Genomic DNA, 14,755 nt, shown 5'->3' with positions numbered 1-14,755 from the left:
CTTCCTTCCATTTCTGCACGTACAGAATCCTAGCAGGGCTTCCTTCTCTTTACCCTTTACAGCAAGTTTCCTCAACCTCGGCCCTCCAGAAATTTTGAGACTACAATTCCCATCATCCCTGACCACTGGTCCTGCTAGCTAGGGATCACGGGAGTTGGAGGCCAAAAACATCTGGAGGGCCGAGGTTGAGGAAGCCTGCTTTACAGTTTGTCTCTGTTTTATATCAGGGGTGGACGGCCTCAGGCATGGCAGCTGTCTGGCTCCCAAGTTCTCCCCAGGCCACACCCTTCACTGGTCCTGCTTTGGGCCCCAAGTTCCCCAGGATATTCTTGTGGAGAAGCTAGTAAAATGTGGGCTGGATGAGGTAACTGTTAGGTGGATTTGTAGCTGACTGACTGACTGACAAGTGGGGTGCTGCAAACAGTGGCGGAGCCTTAAGCTCTGGGGGGATGGGACAGAGAGCAGGTGTGGGCGTGGCTGGTGCACGTCCCAGGGGCGTGGCATGCTGCCTGCAGGGGCGTGGTGTGCGTCCCGGGGAGAGTGCCGTCCATCCTGGGAGCATGGCGTGCCGCCTGCAGGAGTGTGGCGCCCAGTGGGGGGGGATGTAGTCATGATAGCACCCCACCGGGATAGTGCCACCAGGGGCGGTGGGTTCCCCCCCGCACCCCTGTTCCTCTGCCAGTGGCTGCAGGGATCTGCCCTGTGTTGTTCAACATCTTTATAAATGTCTTGGCTGAAGGAATTGAGGAGATGCTCATCCAATGTTTCATCCATGACTGTAGTGTGCCCTTGGAACTCTGATAACACCTCATGCTTGCCTGCGTGGAGGGTATGTGTCAAAACCAGCATGGTGTGGTGGTTAAGAACGGTGGACTCGTAATCTGGTGAACCGGGTTCGATTCCCCGCTCCTCCACATGCAGCTGCTGGGTGACCTTGGGCCAGTCACACTTCTCTGAAGTCTCTCAGCCTCACTCACCTCACAGAGTGTTTGTTGTGGGGGAGGAAGGGAAAGGAGAATGTTAGCCGCTTTGAGACTCCTTCGGGTAGTGATAAAGCGGGATATCAAATCCAAACTCTTCTTCTTCTTCTTCCTGTACAAAGGTAAAAATTACATTTGCTGCTCCACTCACTTTTGCCTCTGGCCCTGCCTTCCTCTGGCATGTGGCCCTTGTTGGGTAACCCAGAAGGGAATGCGGGCCTTGGGCTGAAGAAAGATTCCCCTCCCTTGCTTTATATTGTGGCTGTTGAGATGGGGGAAAGGGTGCTACATGGCATCCATTTGGATCAGAGTTTCCCAAACTCATTTGGCCTACTACTCTCATTTGAGAGCCAGTGTGGTGTAGTGGTTAAGAGCAGTAGACTCGTAATCTGGCAAACTGGGTTCGCGTCTCTGCTCCTCCACATGCAGCTGCTGGGTGACCTTGGGCCAGTCACACTTCTTTGAAGTCTCTCAGCCCCACTCACCTCACAGAGTGTTTGTTGTGGGGGAGGAAGGGAAAGGAGAATGTTAGCCGCTTTGAGACTCCTTAAAGGAAGTGAAAGGCGGGATATCAAATCCAAACTCTTCTTCTTCTTCTTCTAGAAGAAAAAAAATAGCGCCCCCCCTTGCCAGATTTACATATAAACTAAACAAACTATAGCTTAGGGCCCCACTCTCTTGGGGCCCCCAAAAAAAATTAAAGGAAAAAAACCTGGATGTACATTTCCAAAATATGAGATAAAAAAACAAATAAAATAAAACCTACATACAGCAACAGTGTTTTGTGTCGTGTAGGCTCCTATTTGTTATGTGCAAATGGCTTTAGATAGCTATTAGGTCCATAAATTACCATATAGCATATATTCAACACAAAAAACAGCAACAATTTGTTGTTGACAAAGGACAGCTGGACATATAAAGGGCCCCATTACCTTCAGTAACTTCGGGCCTCATCAAACCTAAATCTGGCCCTGCGCCCCCCCTGGAAATCTGCCTTCTTTAAGTGAACAGACAGAAAGTTGCCATGACAAATTTGCATTCTTTTATGTTGCTGTATTCCTACCTATGTCCTACCACATAGTGATGAAAGAAGATGTTGTAAATAAGATATGTTGAAGCTTGAAACGATAAAATTATTTATTAAAATCAACTATAGTAACATTCACATCGCACACAGAAAATTAAGGCAACAAAGGATAATATTAAAATAAAAATTACGAATAACATTAAAGATAATCCCAATGAGAAGGATGATCCGGTGGCGCTGCTGCCAATTTATTAATGTTCAGCTCTATTTTGGCAGCAGCATTCTAAAATCACCATGATTGGCTATTTTTAGCAGGTTTCTTTTTTAAAGTTAACTTGCATTTTGTGTGTTTATTTGGAAAATAATCACCATGATTTTCTGTTAAGTTGGTAAGCGTCATTACACAACAGATGAAACATGTATGAATGGTTTCTCAAAATTTTATTCTCTTCTCTTGTTTCTTTACACTTCCACCGCCCTCTTATTTTTATTCCATGTCCCCCAATTGCACCTGGGGCTACTGCTGCCCCATTGGATCACTCCAATAACCCCCCTGGTATCATCCAGAATCAGATGCGCAGTTGCAGTTGGCATGATGTGGTTGTCGTTGTTGTTTAGTCATTTCCGACTCTTCGTGACCCCATGGACCAGAGCACGCCAGGCACTCTTGTCTTCCACTGCCTCCCACAGTTTGGTCAAACTCATGCTGGTAGCTTTGAGAACACTATCCAACCATCTCGTCCTCTGTCGTCCCCTTCTCCTTGTATCCTCCATCTTTCCCAGCATCAGGGACTTTCCCAGGGAGTCTTCTCTTCTCATGAGCTGGCCAAAGTATTGGAGCCTCAGCTTCAGGATTGGCATGATGTGAAGACCTATGTAAATGGTGGAGGTGGGTGGGAATCGACCATAAATGAAACAACAACCAACTCACTTCAGATTGGCCTTGAATGCCAAGAAACAGCTACATGACTGTCAGAGTTGCCACCACCCGGTCTTGGCATCGTGCAAAGCAAACACAGAAACCCATGTTTGAAGTGCTACACATTTGAATCTTGCCCTTTTTAACAAAACAAAACAAAACAAAACAAAACAAAACAAAACAAAACAAAACAAAACAAAACAAAACAAAACAAAACAACGCACCGAGGACAATTAAAACACTGCAGAGAGTAGGAGTGACCCTGTATGTTTTGTTCTGGCAAATGCTGGGAAGTGATTAGAAGTTTAGCAATATCTGTTGCTTCTGTTGCAATCTGCCATGCTTAGAAGCCATCTAGTGGTGACTGGAGCCTCATACAGAAACAGTTGCAGAAACTATGGAGGGAAAAAATTTAGATATAGGCATTTTAGCGACAGGTTAGAAGATAGGAACTCTGCCTCAGTGGCTATGAATGCCTTTGGCAGCAAGAACAGCCTGTCTGTTTGTGGACTGGAATAGCTTGACCAGACTAGTCCAGACCCTCAAAGTGTCCCTGTTTTCCAGGGACATTCCTGGCTTTACAGAATCTGCCCCAGTTTCTGATTTGATCCCAGAGTGTCCCACTTTCCTTAGGATGTCCCTATTTTCATTGGAGAAATGTTGGAGGGTATGGAGTTATGCGAATCCCGAGCCAAGGAGATAAGCAATTATACATCCTTGAGAAGACATCTGAAGGCAGCCCCGTATAGGGAAGTTTGTTAACGTGTAATGTTTTGTTCCATTTTTATACATGTTCAAAGCTGTCCAGAGTGTCTGGGGCAACCCAGTCAGTTGGGTATTGTATTATTATTATTATCATCATCATCCCTATTTTCATCAGAGAAATGTGGGAGGGTATGTTAGTCTAGGCCAGGGGTAGGCAACCTACGGCCCGGGGGGCCAGATGCGGCCCAATCGCCTTCTCAATCCAGCCTGCGAACGGTTCGGGAATCAGCATGTTTTTACATGAGTAGAATGTACGATTTTATTTTAAATGCATCTCTGGGTTATTCGTGGGGCATAGGAATTCATTCTTTTTTCAAAATATAGTCTGGCCCCCCACAAGGTCTGAGGGACAGTGGACTGGCCCCCTGCTGAAAAAGTTTGCTGATCCCTGGTCTAGGCATTGGTAACTCTCAACCAGGTGTGCCAACTTGAAGAAAACATTCAGAGGGCCCAGCTAAGCCCTGCCCCGCGATCACAATACGTGGCGCACACACACCATTTGAACGGCAATGACCATCAACTTGTGGGGGTGGTGTTGTGTCAAAGGGCACTTGACCCCTAGGAGTTGACTCCTATTGATGGAAAAATTACAATATCAAGGTTTGGAAAAGCCAGCAACCAAAGAGACAAAAACAAGGCAGCCTTAAGCTATGATCCTTTATTTCAGTTGCAACTGGGTACCCACAAGGCAAAGCAAAAGGAAAAACCCCATCTACAGGTGAGTAACACTTTCATTTACTATGGTAAGGTAGGTACACTACATTTTTGGGTTGTGGGTGTGAGAAATTGGGTTATATGTGGGTACATAGGTGAGGAGTCCAAAAACAATTACACGGGTGCAGAAACAAAAACACACAGGTGCAAACTAATTTACATTTTGCAGGCAAGGTAGGTGCAAAAGAGTCCTGGTGGGTTTAAAAGGTAGGTTGATAGTCAGATTCCGGGGAAACAATGGAGTCCGGTTTTTAGAAACTGGGTGTGATATGGGAGTTAATTCTTCTTGTTTGCTGCAGGCTCAGTGTTGATGCAAAGTTCCTGGAATTGCAGAGGAAGAAGGTTATGATCAGAAGATTTCTCCTCTGGGAAATCTGTGGTCAAGTCCCTTTTGATACATTGCTTTTTGTTACGACCAAAATACAGTTACAAACAAAAACTACATGGAATATATATTTATACATCGTTTCAATGGTTTGCTTAACAACAATTGGTGTTTCTCTACAATTTCTTTATTGAGTTCAGATAAGATGTATGGAGATTGCATCCTTCTAAAGACGTGTAACTAAACACTTATAGTAAAATAAAAGGTTTGCAGAGGCAAATAACTTTATGTAAAACAAACAGCAAAATAAAGTAAATAAAGACAAACTTTTGTGATAAAGTCAGGTGTGGGTTTTCTTTGGCACATAATGACACTTCTGGTTTTAGGAACACATTTATCAACATAGGTTCCTTATGGGTAATATATGAAGGTGTGTGATTTCTTGGGGAAACGTGTGAAGGTGTGCGATTTCTACATCACTATGCTCCCGAGAAATGGATTACCGCAATGCATTCCGTGTTGGGGCTTCCATTGTGCTGGGTCTGGAAATTGCAGTTAGCAGAATTGCTGGCAGGAGTGAGACCCCCATCAGGGGTGTAGGAAGGGGGGTTGGGAGGGTGCAACCCACCCTGGGTGTCATTCTTGAGGGGGGGTGTGTGTGACAAAATGGCACACCGTGGGGGTTGGCACTTACCTGAAAAGGCAGCATGGGGCTTGCATCCGCCAAGCGGACTCCAATGGCAGCTCACCAAGTGCGCTGATCGCCACAGTGCCCCCATGGATGGATTGCCCCTCCCCCACTGCTGATCACCCCTGACCCCCATCAGCAGATTACAACACATCAAAGATCTGCCAACTTCTTATCAGGTGAAATTCAATAACCCTCAACACTGATAACCCTCCACAGTTTGGGAGATGCTTTCTTGAACGATCACCACACCCCAATATGTACCCACTCAACCACTTTCATCTCTGGAATTGGCACTTTCACAATTGCCCACAATGTTTGCTCTGCATCTGATACAAAGTCACTTTTAATTGCTGCAGCACCTCTTCGCCCATACTTCCTGTCTATCGATAATGATAGCTTTCTGATGCCTGCTACGTCTTTCTTCTCTGTAGACAGTCCTGTGATTTTGTTATGCAGAGCTGTTGATTTTATCCATATGTTGACAATTGCATGATGCCTGCTTGTTTTTAAAGTTTAGATTTGTTGGTATTTTCTGAATATTCTGTATTATTTCGTGTAAGCAACTTAGATTTCTTTTTTTCTTTTTAATTAAGCAGCATATAAATCTTAGATAACATGAGAAAGAGCCAAGGGGGTAGAGCAGAGGCCATAAAATACATACACACTATCAAACCACACACTGAAGCTATGCTCAGCAACTATATGGCTCATACATAGGCTACTTGCACTGAGTGAAAATCATATTATTGCCTGCTATAAACATTCTAGCTTTACTTAATAGAATACTGGAAACCAGGCAAAATTTTGGGACTTTGCATCAACATCATCATCATCATCATCAAGATTTGTATACCGCCCTTCATCTAAAGATCCCAGGATGGTCCAGGAGGCGGTCCAGGGAGGGACTCCTCAGAAGGAGCTCCACACAAGGACATTTATGGGCTTTTCCCAGTTACAATTGTACCTTGGTTCTCTAACGTAATCCGTTCCGGAAGTCCAATCGACTTCCAAAAACATTCAAAAACCAAGGTGTGGCTTCCGATTGGTTGAAGGAGCTTTCTGCACTCAATCAGAAGCCACGGAAGCTGCGTCAGATGTTCGGGTTCAAAGAACATTCGAAAACCGGAACACTTACTTCCGGGTTTTTGGCATTTGGGACCCAAAACGTATGAGTACCAAGGCGTTCAAGAATCAAGGTACGACTGTAATAGCTTATATCCATTATAGTGAGCGTATGGAAAACTTTTAACGCAAAATTATCAGCTGAACGCGGGTGGCGCTGTGAGTTAAACCACGGAGCCTAGGACTGGCCAATCAGAAGGTCAGCGGTTTGAATCCCTGTGACAGGGTGCGCTCCCGTTGCTCAGTCCCTGCTCCTGCCAACCTAGCAGTTCGAAAGCATGTCAAAGTGCAAGTAGATAAATAGGTACTGCTCCGGCGGGAAGGTAAACGGCGTTTCCGTGCGCTACTCTGGATCGCCAGAAGCGACTTAGTCATGCTGGCCACACGACCCGGAAGCTGTATGCTGGCTCTCTTGGCCAATAAAGCAAGATGAGCGCCGCAACCCCAGAGTTGGCCACAACTGGACCTAATGGTCGGATGTCCCTTTACCCTTTACCTTTACCTATCAGCTGAATGATAACTGTACTGCATTAAGTCCCATGAACAACACCAGATCTTATATGGAACAATTTTGCAGAAGCATTCATTCACTTCCTTCAAGCACCCAATCACTCTCATAGCTGCCTAGCAATCTCTCCTATTGCAACACTGCGTGCTACCTACCAAGTAACCAAATAACATTTGACCTGTTCTGCCCACACAAACTTGCTTAATTACACATCACACAGGTCTGTATAATTTGACTGCAATACAGGGATTCCTGGAATAGAGGACACAATATAGGGAAACAGCTCACAGAAGAATGCATGAGAGCCTTAGCCATCTTGTATACAGTACCAATTATGACACCTCACCTTTTACCCAGATGTGCTGCTCCCCTCTCTCCCTTCCTCCTTACCTGCTCTACTTGACTGCTTCTGCAATGCAGGCAGAAAAAGGCAGGACTTAATTTCATAACCTCTTGACATCAAAACCGGAATAGCTGGCCATGTCCCTGAGAAACATTTGTATACTGTAGACAAACCTCTGCAAAACTGAGCTTAATTCCTACATTTCCCCCCATAAAACATTGCCACAAAGTCCTTGAACTAATCTAAAAAGATCACTGATAATCTTTGGTGAAAAGGCAACTCTGAACCTTCATTTGAACGCTTTAATTCTGAATGTCATCTGGCAGCCAGATCACAAATGTCAGCTGGCTTTTCCAGTGTTATTTATTTATTTATTTATTTATTTCAACTCCTAGAGTGTGCCAAACGATTAGCATTCCCCCCCCCCCAACAAAGTCAACCTAGGGGTTCTAGAGAATACAACTAGCTAAGCCAATCAAAGCAACAGTCCTAGAACCAATACTTTGAAATCGTAGATCAGTGTCTGCAAAAAAAATGTCAGGATGAGAAATTCTAATGAGCATGAAAAACACCACAGCCCAGGTGACTGGTGGCGCAACTGTGGTTTTCCAGATTTTGCTGGACCACCTTGACCATTGGGCCCTGTTGGCTGGTGTTTATGGGAGCTGGAGTCCACGAACAGCTGGAGAACAATGAGTTTCTCCACCTCGGTGCTGTGTGATAGCAGCTGTACACTGTACATTGGTGCAGCTAGGAGGGTTGTATAACATCTGGGCCTGAAAAGGGCATTTCTGACCTTGCAAGCAATAGATATCACATCAGTGGACCATTGCAACTGCAGCTAAGACGCAGGGTCTATTAGGGTGAATTTGGGATACTTTCAAATCATCCTTCCGCAGTTTGGTGTCCTCAAGAGGTTTTGAACAACAGCCCCCATCAGCTCCAGCTGTCTCCCTGGAGACAAGAAGAAGAAGAAGAAGAAGAAGAAGAAGAAGAAGAAGAAGAAGAGTTTGGATTTGATATCCCGCCTTTCACTCCCTTTAAGGAGTCTCAAAGCGGCTAACATTCTCCTTTCCCTTCCTCCCCCACAACAAACACTCTGTGGGGTGAGTGGGGCTGAGAGACTTCAAAGAAGTGTGACTGGCCCAAGGTCACCCAGCAGCTGCATGTGGAGGAGCGGAGACGCGAACCTGGTCCCCCAGATTACGAGACTACCACTCTTAACCACTACACCACAAAACATCTGTAGAGCACCAGGATTTGTGAGACAGAATCATAGGTTGATTTAAATGCTGCCTGAGCCCTGAAGGCTCAAAACGTAACAAAGTGGCATTGAATAATGTTTTTAAAGATTATGCATTTAGCACTAAGAAAAGAGAAGAAAGTTGTATATGTAAAATTGATCTGAGCCATTGGTTAGAGCATGGTGCTGATATTGCCAAGGTTGTGGGTTCGATCCACATATGAAGAGTAGAAGAGTTTGGATTTGATATCCCGCTTTATCACTACCCGAAGGAGTCTCAAAGCGGCTAACATTCTCCTTTCCCTTCCTCCCCCACAACAAATGCTCTGTGAGGTGAGTGAGGCTGAGAGACTTCAGAGAAGTGTGACTGGCCCAAGGTCACCCAGCAGCTGCATGTGGAGGAGCAGAGACGTGAACCCGGTTCACCGGATTACAAGTCCACCGCTCTTAACCACTACACCACACTGGCTCTCTGTCTAATATGGGACAGCTGCATATTTCTGCCTTTCCGTGGGTTGGACTAGATAATCCTCAGGGTCCCTTCCAACTCTTCAGTTCTATGATTCTATGACCTGTGTGCAAATTTGCACAAAACAGCCTCCTTCTAATGTTATCAGCACCACAGTTTTAAGCACTTTTTCTTTCTCAACCAGCCTCCGAGACAAACACCAGTCATTATGGCATCACCTGATTTCTTGGTGCTTGAATAACCGACCTTTCTTTTCCTCCCCTCCCTCCCCAATTTGCAGCATTTCTTATTTCTGTGCGGAAACACTGGCATGCTTGTAGCTGATCGACAAACTGAGCCGTCCTTGTTCAAACCAAACACTGAGCCTTCTGTGTACGTTCTCCCACCTCCTTGGAACTACTGGTCTGAGGTGAGAATTATTGTCCCAGAGGGCCTTGTGTGACCCTAGTTCTAAAAATACCACAGGGAAACATGCAGAAGGTGCTGCAAAGGTGGCAAAGCAATTTCAAGCTAAATAGGTTGGCCACTGGATTCCACATAGCTTGCGATTCCTAATTGCTGGTCCTGGATCTTGCAAATTTCAACTTAATAGCAAATTCCCCAAGTTCCCATGATATTAGAATCTAATGGGGGGTCATCCAATGAAGCCTGGAGAATGGGAAGATTCAGGACTAGGGATATGCATGAAGTTCACTTAAAAAAAAAAAAAGCACATGGCTTCCCCCAAGGAACCCTGGGAAGTGTAGTTCACCCCTCAGAGAGCTACAGTTCCAAGAACCCTTAACAAACTGGTGGAAGATGGAGTCCAATAAATCTGGAGGGCCATAAGTTTGCTCCTCCTCTTCTGGAAGTTTGTTCCCTTAGACAGGGCCTGCCCAATACATTTTACTGCTTCAAGATGGCGCCCCCTTCCCATTTCAAGGACAGGAGCTAGCTGGGCTGGCAGCTGAATCTTACTTGCACTGGTTATGGCAGCCGTGGCGTAGCGTGGGGGGTGCAGGGGGGGCCGGCCGCACCGGGCGCAACATCTGGGGGGGGGCGCGCTCGCACTCGCAGCTCTCTGCCCCTACCTGGCTCACTCTCTCTCTCTCACTGCAGTGCTGGCTGTGCGAATCCGATCCGAGCCGCTGGGTCGCCACCCACTGTGGAGGGGGTGGGTGCCAGGCGTGCGGTGCGGAGAGAGAGCGAGGGACTATCTGGGGGAGGGACAGTGCAGCGGCTGCCCAGCGCAGCACTGAGCGCGGGAGAGAACCACACCAGACCAGCCCAGGCAGCAGCAAGAAGAAGCTGGCAGCGGCGGCAGGTTAGGGGTTAGGGGGCGCAAATTACTTGCCTTGCCCCGGGTGCTGACAACCCACGCTACGCCGCTGGATGGGATAGAATCCTCCACATCACCTGAGGCAGCAAGCCAGAGTTGGGTTCCCAAGACAGGCTGAGCAGCCACAGAGCAATCACTGGGAGGCACAGGAGGGGCAGCCATGTGCTGCTGCTGCTTCCCCTGAATCTGCCACCTGAGGCTGTCATTTCACTCTGCCAAATGGAAGGTCCGGCCCTGTTCTCTGTTTCCCCATGTCCCACCTGAAGGCTAGTGTCAGAACGTTCTCAGCACAGTCCAGATCCCTGCTCTTGGACATTTTGAATATTAAACATGGGCTTTTGGTTTGTTTTTTGTAAAAGCAGAGTATTTTTTAAAAAATCAGTATATTGGTATCGTTTCATTGTATGCATTGCTTTGATTGGCGTACGCTGCCCTGTTGTTGACAGGTGGCAAATGAATTTAATGAATAAATTATATTTTTTAATTGCATACCAGTTTTCATACACAGTTGCCAACAAACCTTGAGCAGCTCAATGTAACAAAATAAGAGTATCTCATATACTATTGCATGCATCCTGATATATATCATTTTTGTTGTTCTGTTTTGTTTTCTACATGGGCACCATTTCTTGTTTCTTCCTGTTTTATCTGTACGTTTGTAATCTTGTACTTTTCCTTTTTCAATAAATAATACACAAAAATATATATCCTGATGGCTCACATTGCTTCAGATTTTTATGTGGTTCCATGAGACATCTTAAACATGCCAAAATACTGCAAATCTGTAGCCGGTATTGGATGTCCATGTTCTGTAAGAATGCAAAAAGTATTTTTACCCCCTCAAAGTCATAAAGTAGCTTTGACTTCATTCACCCTCTGTAATTGTTGTTTACCTTCATTAAACAAATTAAATGGATGGAATCATTTATTATGATTGTGACCTGTATAGCATAATTACCCTTCAAAATGCAAGCTAGGGAAATTATGCCTCTGACACATCTGCAGTCTAACCCAGCTTCCTGTCTTGAGCAGTACAAAGCTTCAGATTGAAGCACAGTATTAAAAACAGTTTAAAGCAATTGACAGTCACAGAAATAAAGTGGGGTTCATAAAATATACACCTGAAGTATGAAGAGCCAAAGTAAAGAGGTGCATCTTCAATGCTACCTGAAAGATTTCTCTTGAAGGTGCCATTTGAACCTCTGCAGGGAGAAAGTTTCACAACTTAGGGGTTACCATGGAGGATGCCCTCCCCAAGCCCCCTGAGCTTTTGAGGGCAGTGGTGCTACCAAGAGAGCCCCCCTTGCCCACCTTAGCACCTGAAAGGGCCTGTAGGGAATTGTAGAGTTGGAAGGGACCATGAGGGTAATCTAGTTCAACCCCCTGCCATGCAGGAATCTTTCACCCAACGTGGGGCTTGAACCCACCACCTTGAGATTCAGAGTTTTCTGCCCTACTAGCTGAGCAATGCCAACACCCCAAAGGAGGCAGTCATGCAGGTATTTGGGGCCTGAATCATGTAGGGCTGTGAACACCAACCTGAGCATTTTGAATTGGGTCCAGAAATGTACAGTGGTACCTCGGGTTAAGTACTTAATTCGTTCTGGAGGTCCGTTCTTAACCTGAAACTGTTCTTAACCTGAGGTACCACTTTAACTAATGGGGCCTCCTGCTGCTGCTGCGCCGCCAGAGCATGATTTCTGTTCTCATCCTGAAGCAAAGTTCTTAACCCGAGGTACTATTTCTGGATTAGCAGAGTCTGTAACCTGAAGCGTATGTAACCCGAGGTACCACTGTACTGGCAACTCATGCATATGTTTGAAAACAGGAGGAGCTATACAATATCTAAACAGAACTGCATCCAGTAATCTGACTGCTGCATTTTGTATTCCTGCACTTCTAGGGTAGCCAGTTACATGCCACCAATAGCTACTAACAGCAATGCTTCCGTATATCAGTTGCTGGAAGCTGCAGGATGCAAAAGTGCTCTTGTGCTCATGTCTTGTGCATGTTTCCCATAGGCATCTAATTGAATGCTGTGAGAACTGGATGCTGGACCGTTTTTTTCCTTCAGTGTCTTGGTAAATGACCAAGATGAAGGAATAGAGATGATGCCCATCCAACTTGCAGGTGACACTAAACAAGCTCATAGAATCAGGATTCCAGAGGACCTTAATACAGTAGATTAGAAAATTGGGCCAAAACCAACAAAATGAACGTCCGGGTGCCCCACACCCCTTGCACCCCCGGGTAAAGATGGCCCCTGTTCAGTGCAAAGCTCGACATTTAAGGCAGGAATAATCCTGCCCTTTTCCTCTAGCCAGTGGCGTAGCGTGGGGGGTGCCAGGGGGGCCGGCCGCATCCAAGGGTTAGGGAGCCCGCGCTCGCTCGGCTTGGCGAGGAGGTCGTGGAAGGGGGAGAGCGAAGCCTTCTGCCGCGGGCAAAAAAAGGAGAGGAAGCCGGGTGGGCGGGCGGGCGGGCTGGCTGGCGGGGGTCTGGCTGCGCCTGCTGCTGCCGGTGCAGGGCAAGGCAAGCAGAGCGAGGAGGAGAGAGAGGGGAAGGGGGGGGGGAAGCAGCTAGGAAACGCTGCGGTGTGGAGGAGGAATCAATTAAGGAGAGAAAGCGAAAAGCCTTGGAGAAAGGGAAAAAAGGAAAGAAAAGAGGCAGCTCCAGGAGAGCGCGGGGGAAAGAGAAGCCTCGCTGCTGCTGCTGCTTGGGAGAGTAAATTACTGTACTTGCCTTGCCCCGGGTTAGGGGGCGCAAATTATTTGCCTTGCCCCGGGTTAGGGGGCGCAAATTACTTGCCTTGCCCCGGGTGCTGATAACCCACGCTACACCGCTGCCTCTAGCAATCTGTGGTTTACTTCTTGTGCTTTTGATATTTTGAGTTTCTTCTTGTAATTCGTGTGTGGATATTGACAGGGGGAGATAAAGGGGGAAGAATCAGAAGGTTTCAAAGCCCTGTTCCACTTCCTGGCTATATTGAAGTTCAGTACCTTAAAAGAAAAAAAGGCATTTATCATGACTGCAGCCATAATTACCGACAATTATGCCATGCAGAAGGTTTTTTCCCCTTGGCATACATGCAATTTAGTCCCACATCCTGTTTCTGAAAGATAGGAAACACACATGTTTACAAATATGGCATGGTGAAGGTGGGGGGTGTTAAGAAATATGCTAAATTAATGATAACATATCTGGAATCTGGTAGTCTTAGGTATAATTCATCTTAGCATGGACTTGCATTTTGCTATGAGGACCGTGCCTTAAGAGAAGAGCCCATGCTTTGAAAATACAAGGGTTTAGGTTCCACCCTGGGGATCTCTGGGTAGGAATGGGACTCGGGTCTGAAGAGTAGGAAATCGTGGGCCAGGCATTGCACACTAGTCCTCTTCAATATACAACAACTACTCCCACCATTTCTGACTAAAGACTTCATTAAGCTGGATAGAACACCACACATTGTGCTACTGCTAAGACTCATGAAATTGCTGGTAGTGTTTGGATGGATGAAATTTCTTCCTGGAAGTATGTGTGCTAATTTATAATTACTTCATCAACCAGCCTACAGACAATTAAGTAGAGTGGATACCTTGGGTGGAGTAGAAATTCTTCCAGTGTAGACTCAATGTTTCCCTTGCACTCTTTGGAACAGTGAAATGGAGCTTCTTCTGGGCCTCCTGCTTGGGGTGATTGGAGTTATTGGGATTCTTTTCTTGTTGCTTCTCTCCTGCGCAATTTATTATGATCTTTCCAGGAGTAAAATTCCATCTGGATTTGATTGTCCATTAAAGCTTCGGGTCATTCACTGCAATGTCATTATGGTGGTCATTGTGGTAAGTTGGGGACTTGTTGAGCCATTATGTGATGTTATTCGTACATTCTTATGTAAAATGTGATTAAAAAATTATTATTATTATGATAATCTTTATTATTATTATTTTTAAAAAATGATTTTCAGTTATATACATTTCAATAGTTTTACAGTCATTTTAATGTTTCAAAACTCAACTTCCTTCCTCCTCTTTCTGTGGTTCCTTAAAATTATTTTTTACATTTCCTGTATATTATATTCTAAATTATGTTAACTTATTCTTTTATTCATCTGCTTTAATTATTTGCTCTTATGAAACTGCAGGTTATTACAATAATCCTGCCAATGTTTACAACTTATTTGTACACATTCAATAAACCATTTCCATTCTTTTATAAAAAGTTTGTTTATCTTGATTTCTTATTTTTATGCTAAGTTTCAGCATTTCTGCATAGTCCACGAGTTTTTGTAATCATTCTTCTTTCATCAGGACTTCTTCTTCTTTCCATTTTTGGGC

General features: G+C 45.4%; 1 protein-coding gene, 1 long non-coding RNA gene and 1 pseudogene across 3 annotated transcripts in view; 2 read left to right on the top strand and 1 right to left on the bottom strand.

The window, feature by feature from the left end:
* Positions 1 to 4,334: 4,334 nt before the first annotated feature.
* LOC308482866 lies at positions 4,335 to 7,537 on the bottom strand. Its single transcript, XR_013989474.1, has 2 exons — positions 7,442 to 7,537; positions 4,335 to 4,726 (listed from the first exon to the last, which is right to left on the bottom strand). It is a non-coding gene; the product is annotated as an uncharacterized lncRNA (long non-coding RNA).
* Positions 7,538 to 14,016: 6,479 nt separating this feature from the next.
* Positions 14,017 to 14,755, top strand: part of LOC308482742 (arylacetamide deacetylase-like 3) — a 29,934-nt gene continuing 29,195 nt past the window's right edge. Inside the window, exon 1 of the mRNA XM_081016218.1 lies at positions 14,017 to 14,260. Within this exon, the coding sequence (XP_080872344.1) occupies positions 14,084 to 14,260 (177 nt within the window). The 5' untranslated portion in view covers positions 14,017 to 14,083. The remainder of the gene's footprint in view (positions 14,261 to 14,755) is intronic.
* Positions 14,292 to 14,755, top strand: part of LOC308483144 (arylacetamide deacetylase-like 3 pseudogene) — a 2,732-nt pseudogene continuing 2,268 nt past the window's right edge. The window contains exon 1 of the transcript in view: positions 14,292 to 14,300. The product of the transcript in view is annotated as an arylacetamide deacetylase-like 3 pseudogene (transcript). The remainder of the gene's footprint in view (positions 14,301 to 14,755) is intronic.

The sequence above is a fragment of the Podarcis pityusensis genome (assembly GCF_964106645.2).
Source record: "Podarcis pityusensis genome assembly, chromosome: 8".
Lineage (NCBI taxonomy): Eukaryota > Metazoa > Chordata > Lepidosauria > Squamata > Lacertidae > Podarcis > Podarcis pityusensis.
This window is presented reverse-complemented; position numbering and strand designations above follow the sequence as displayed.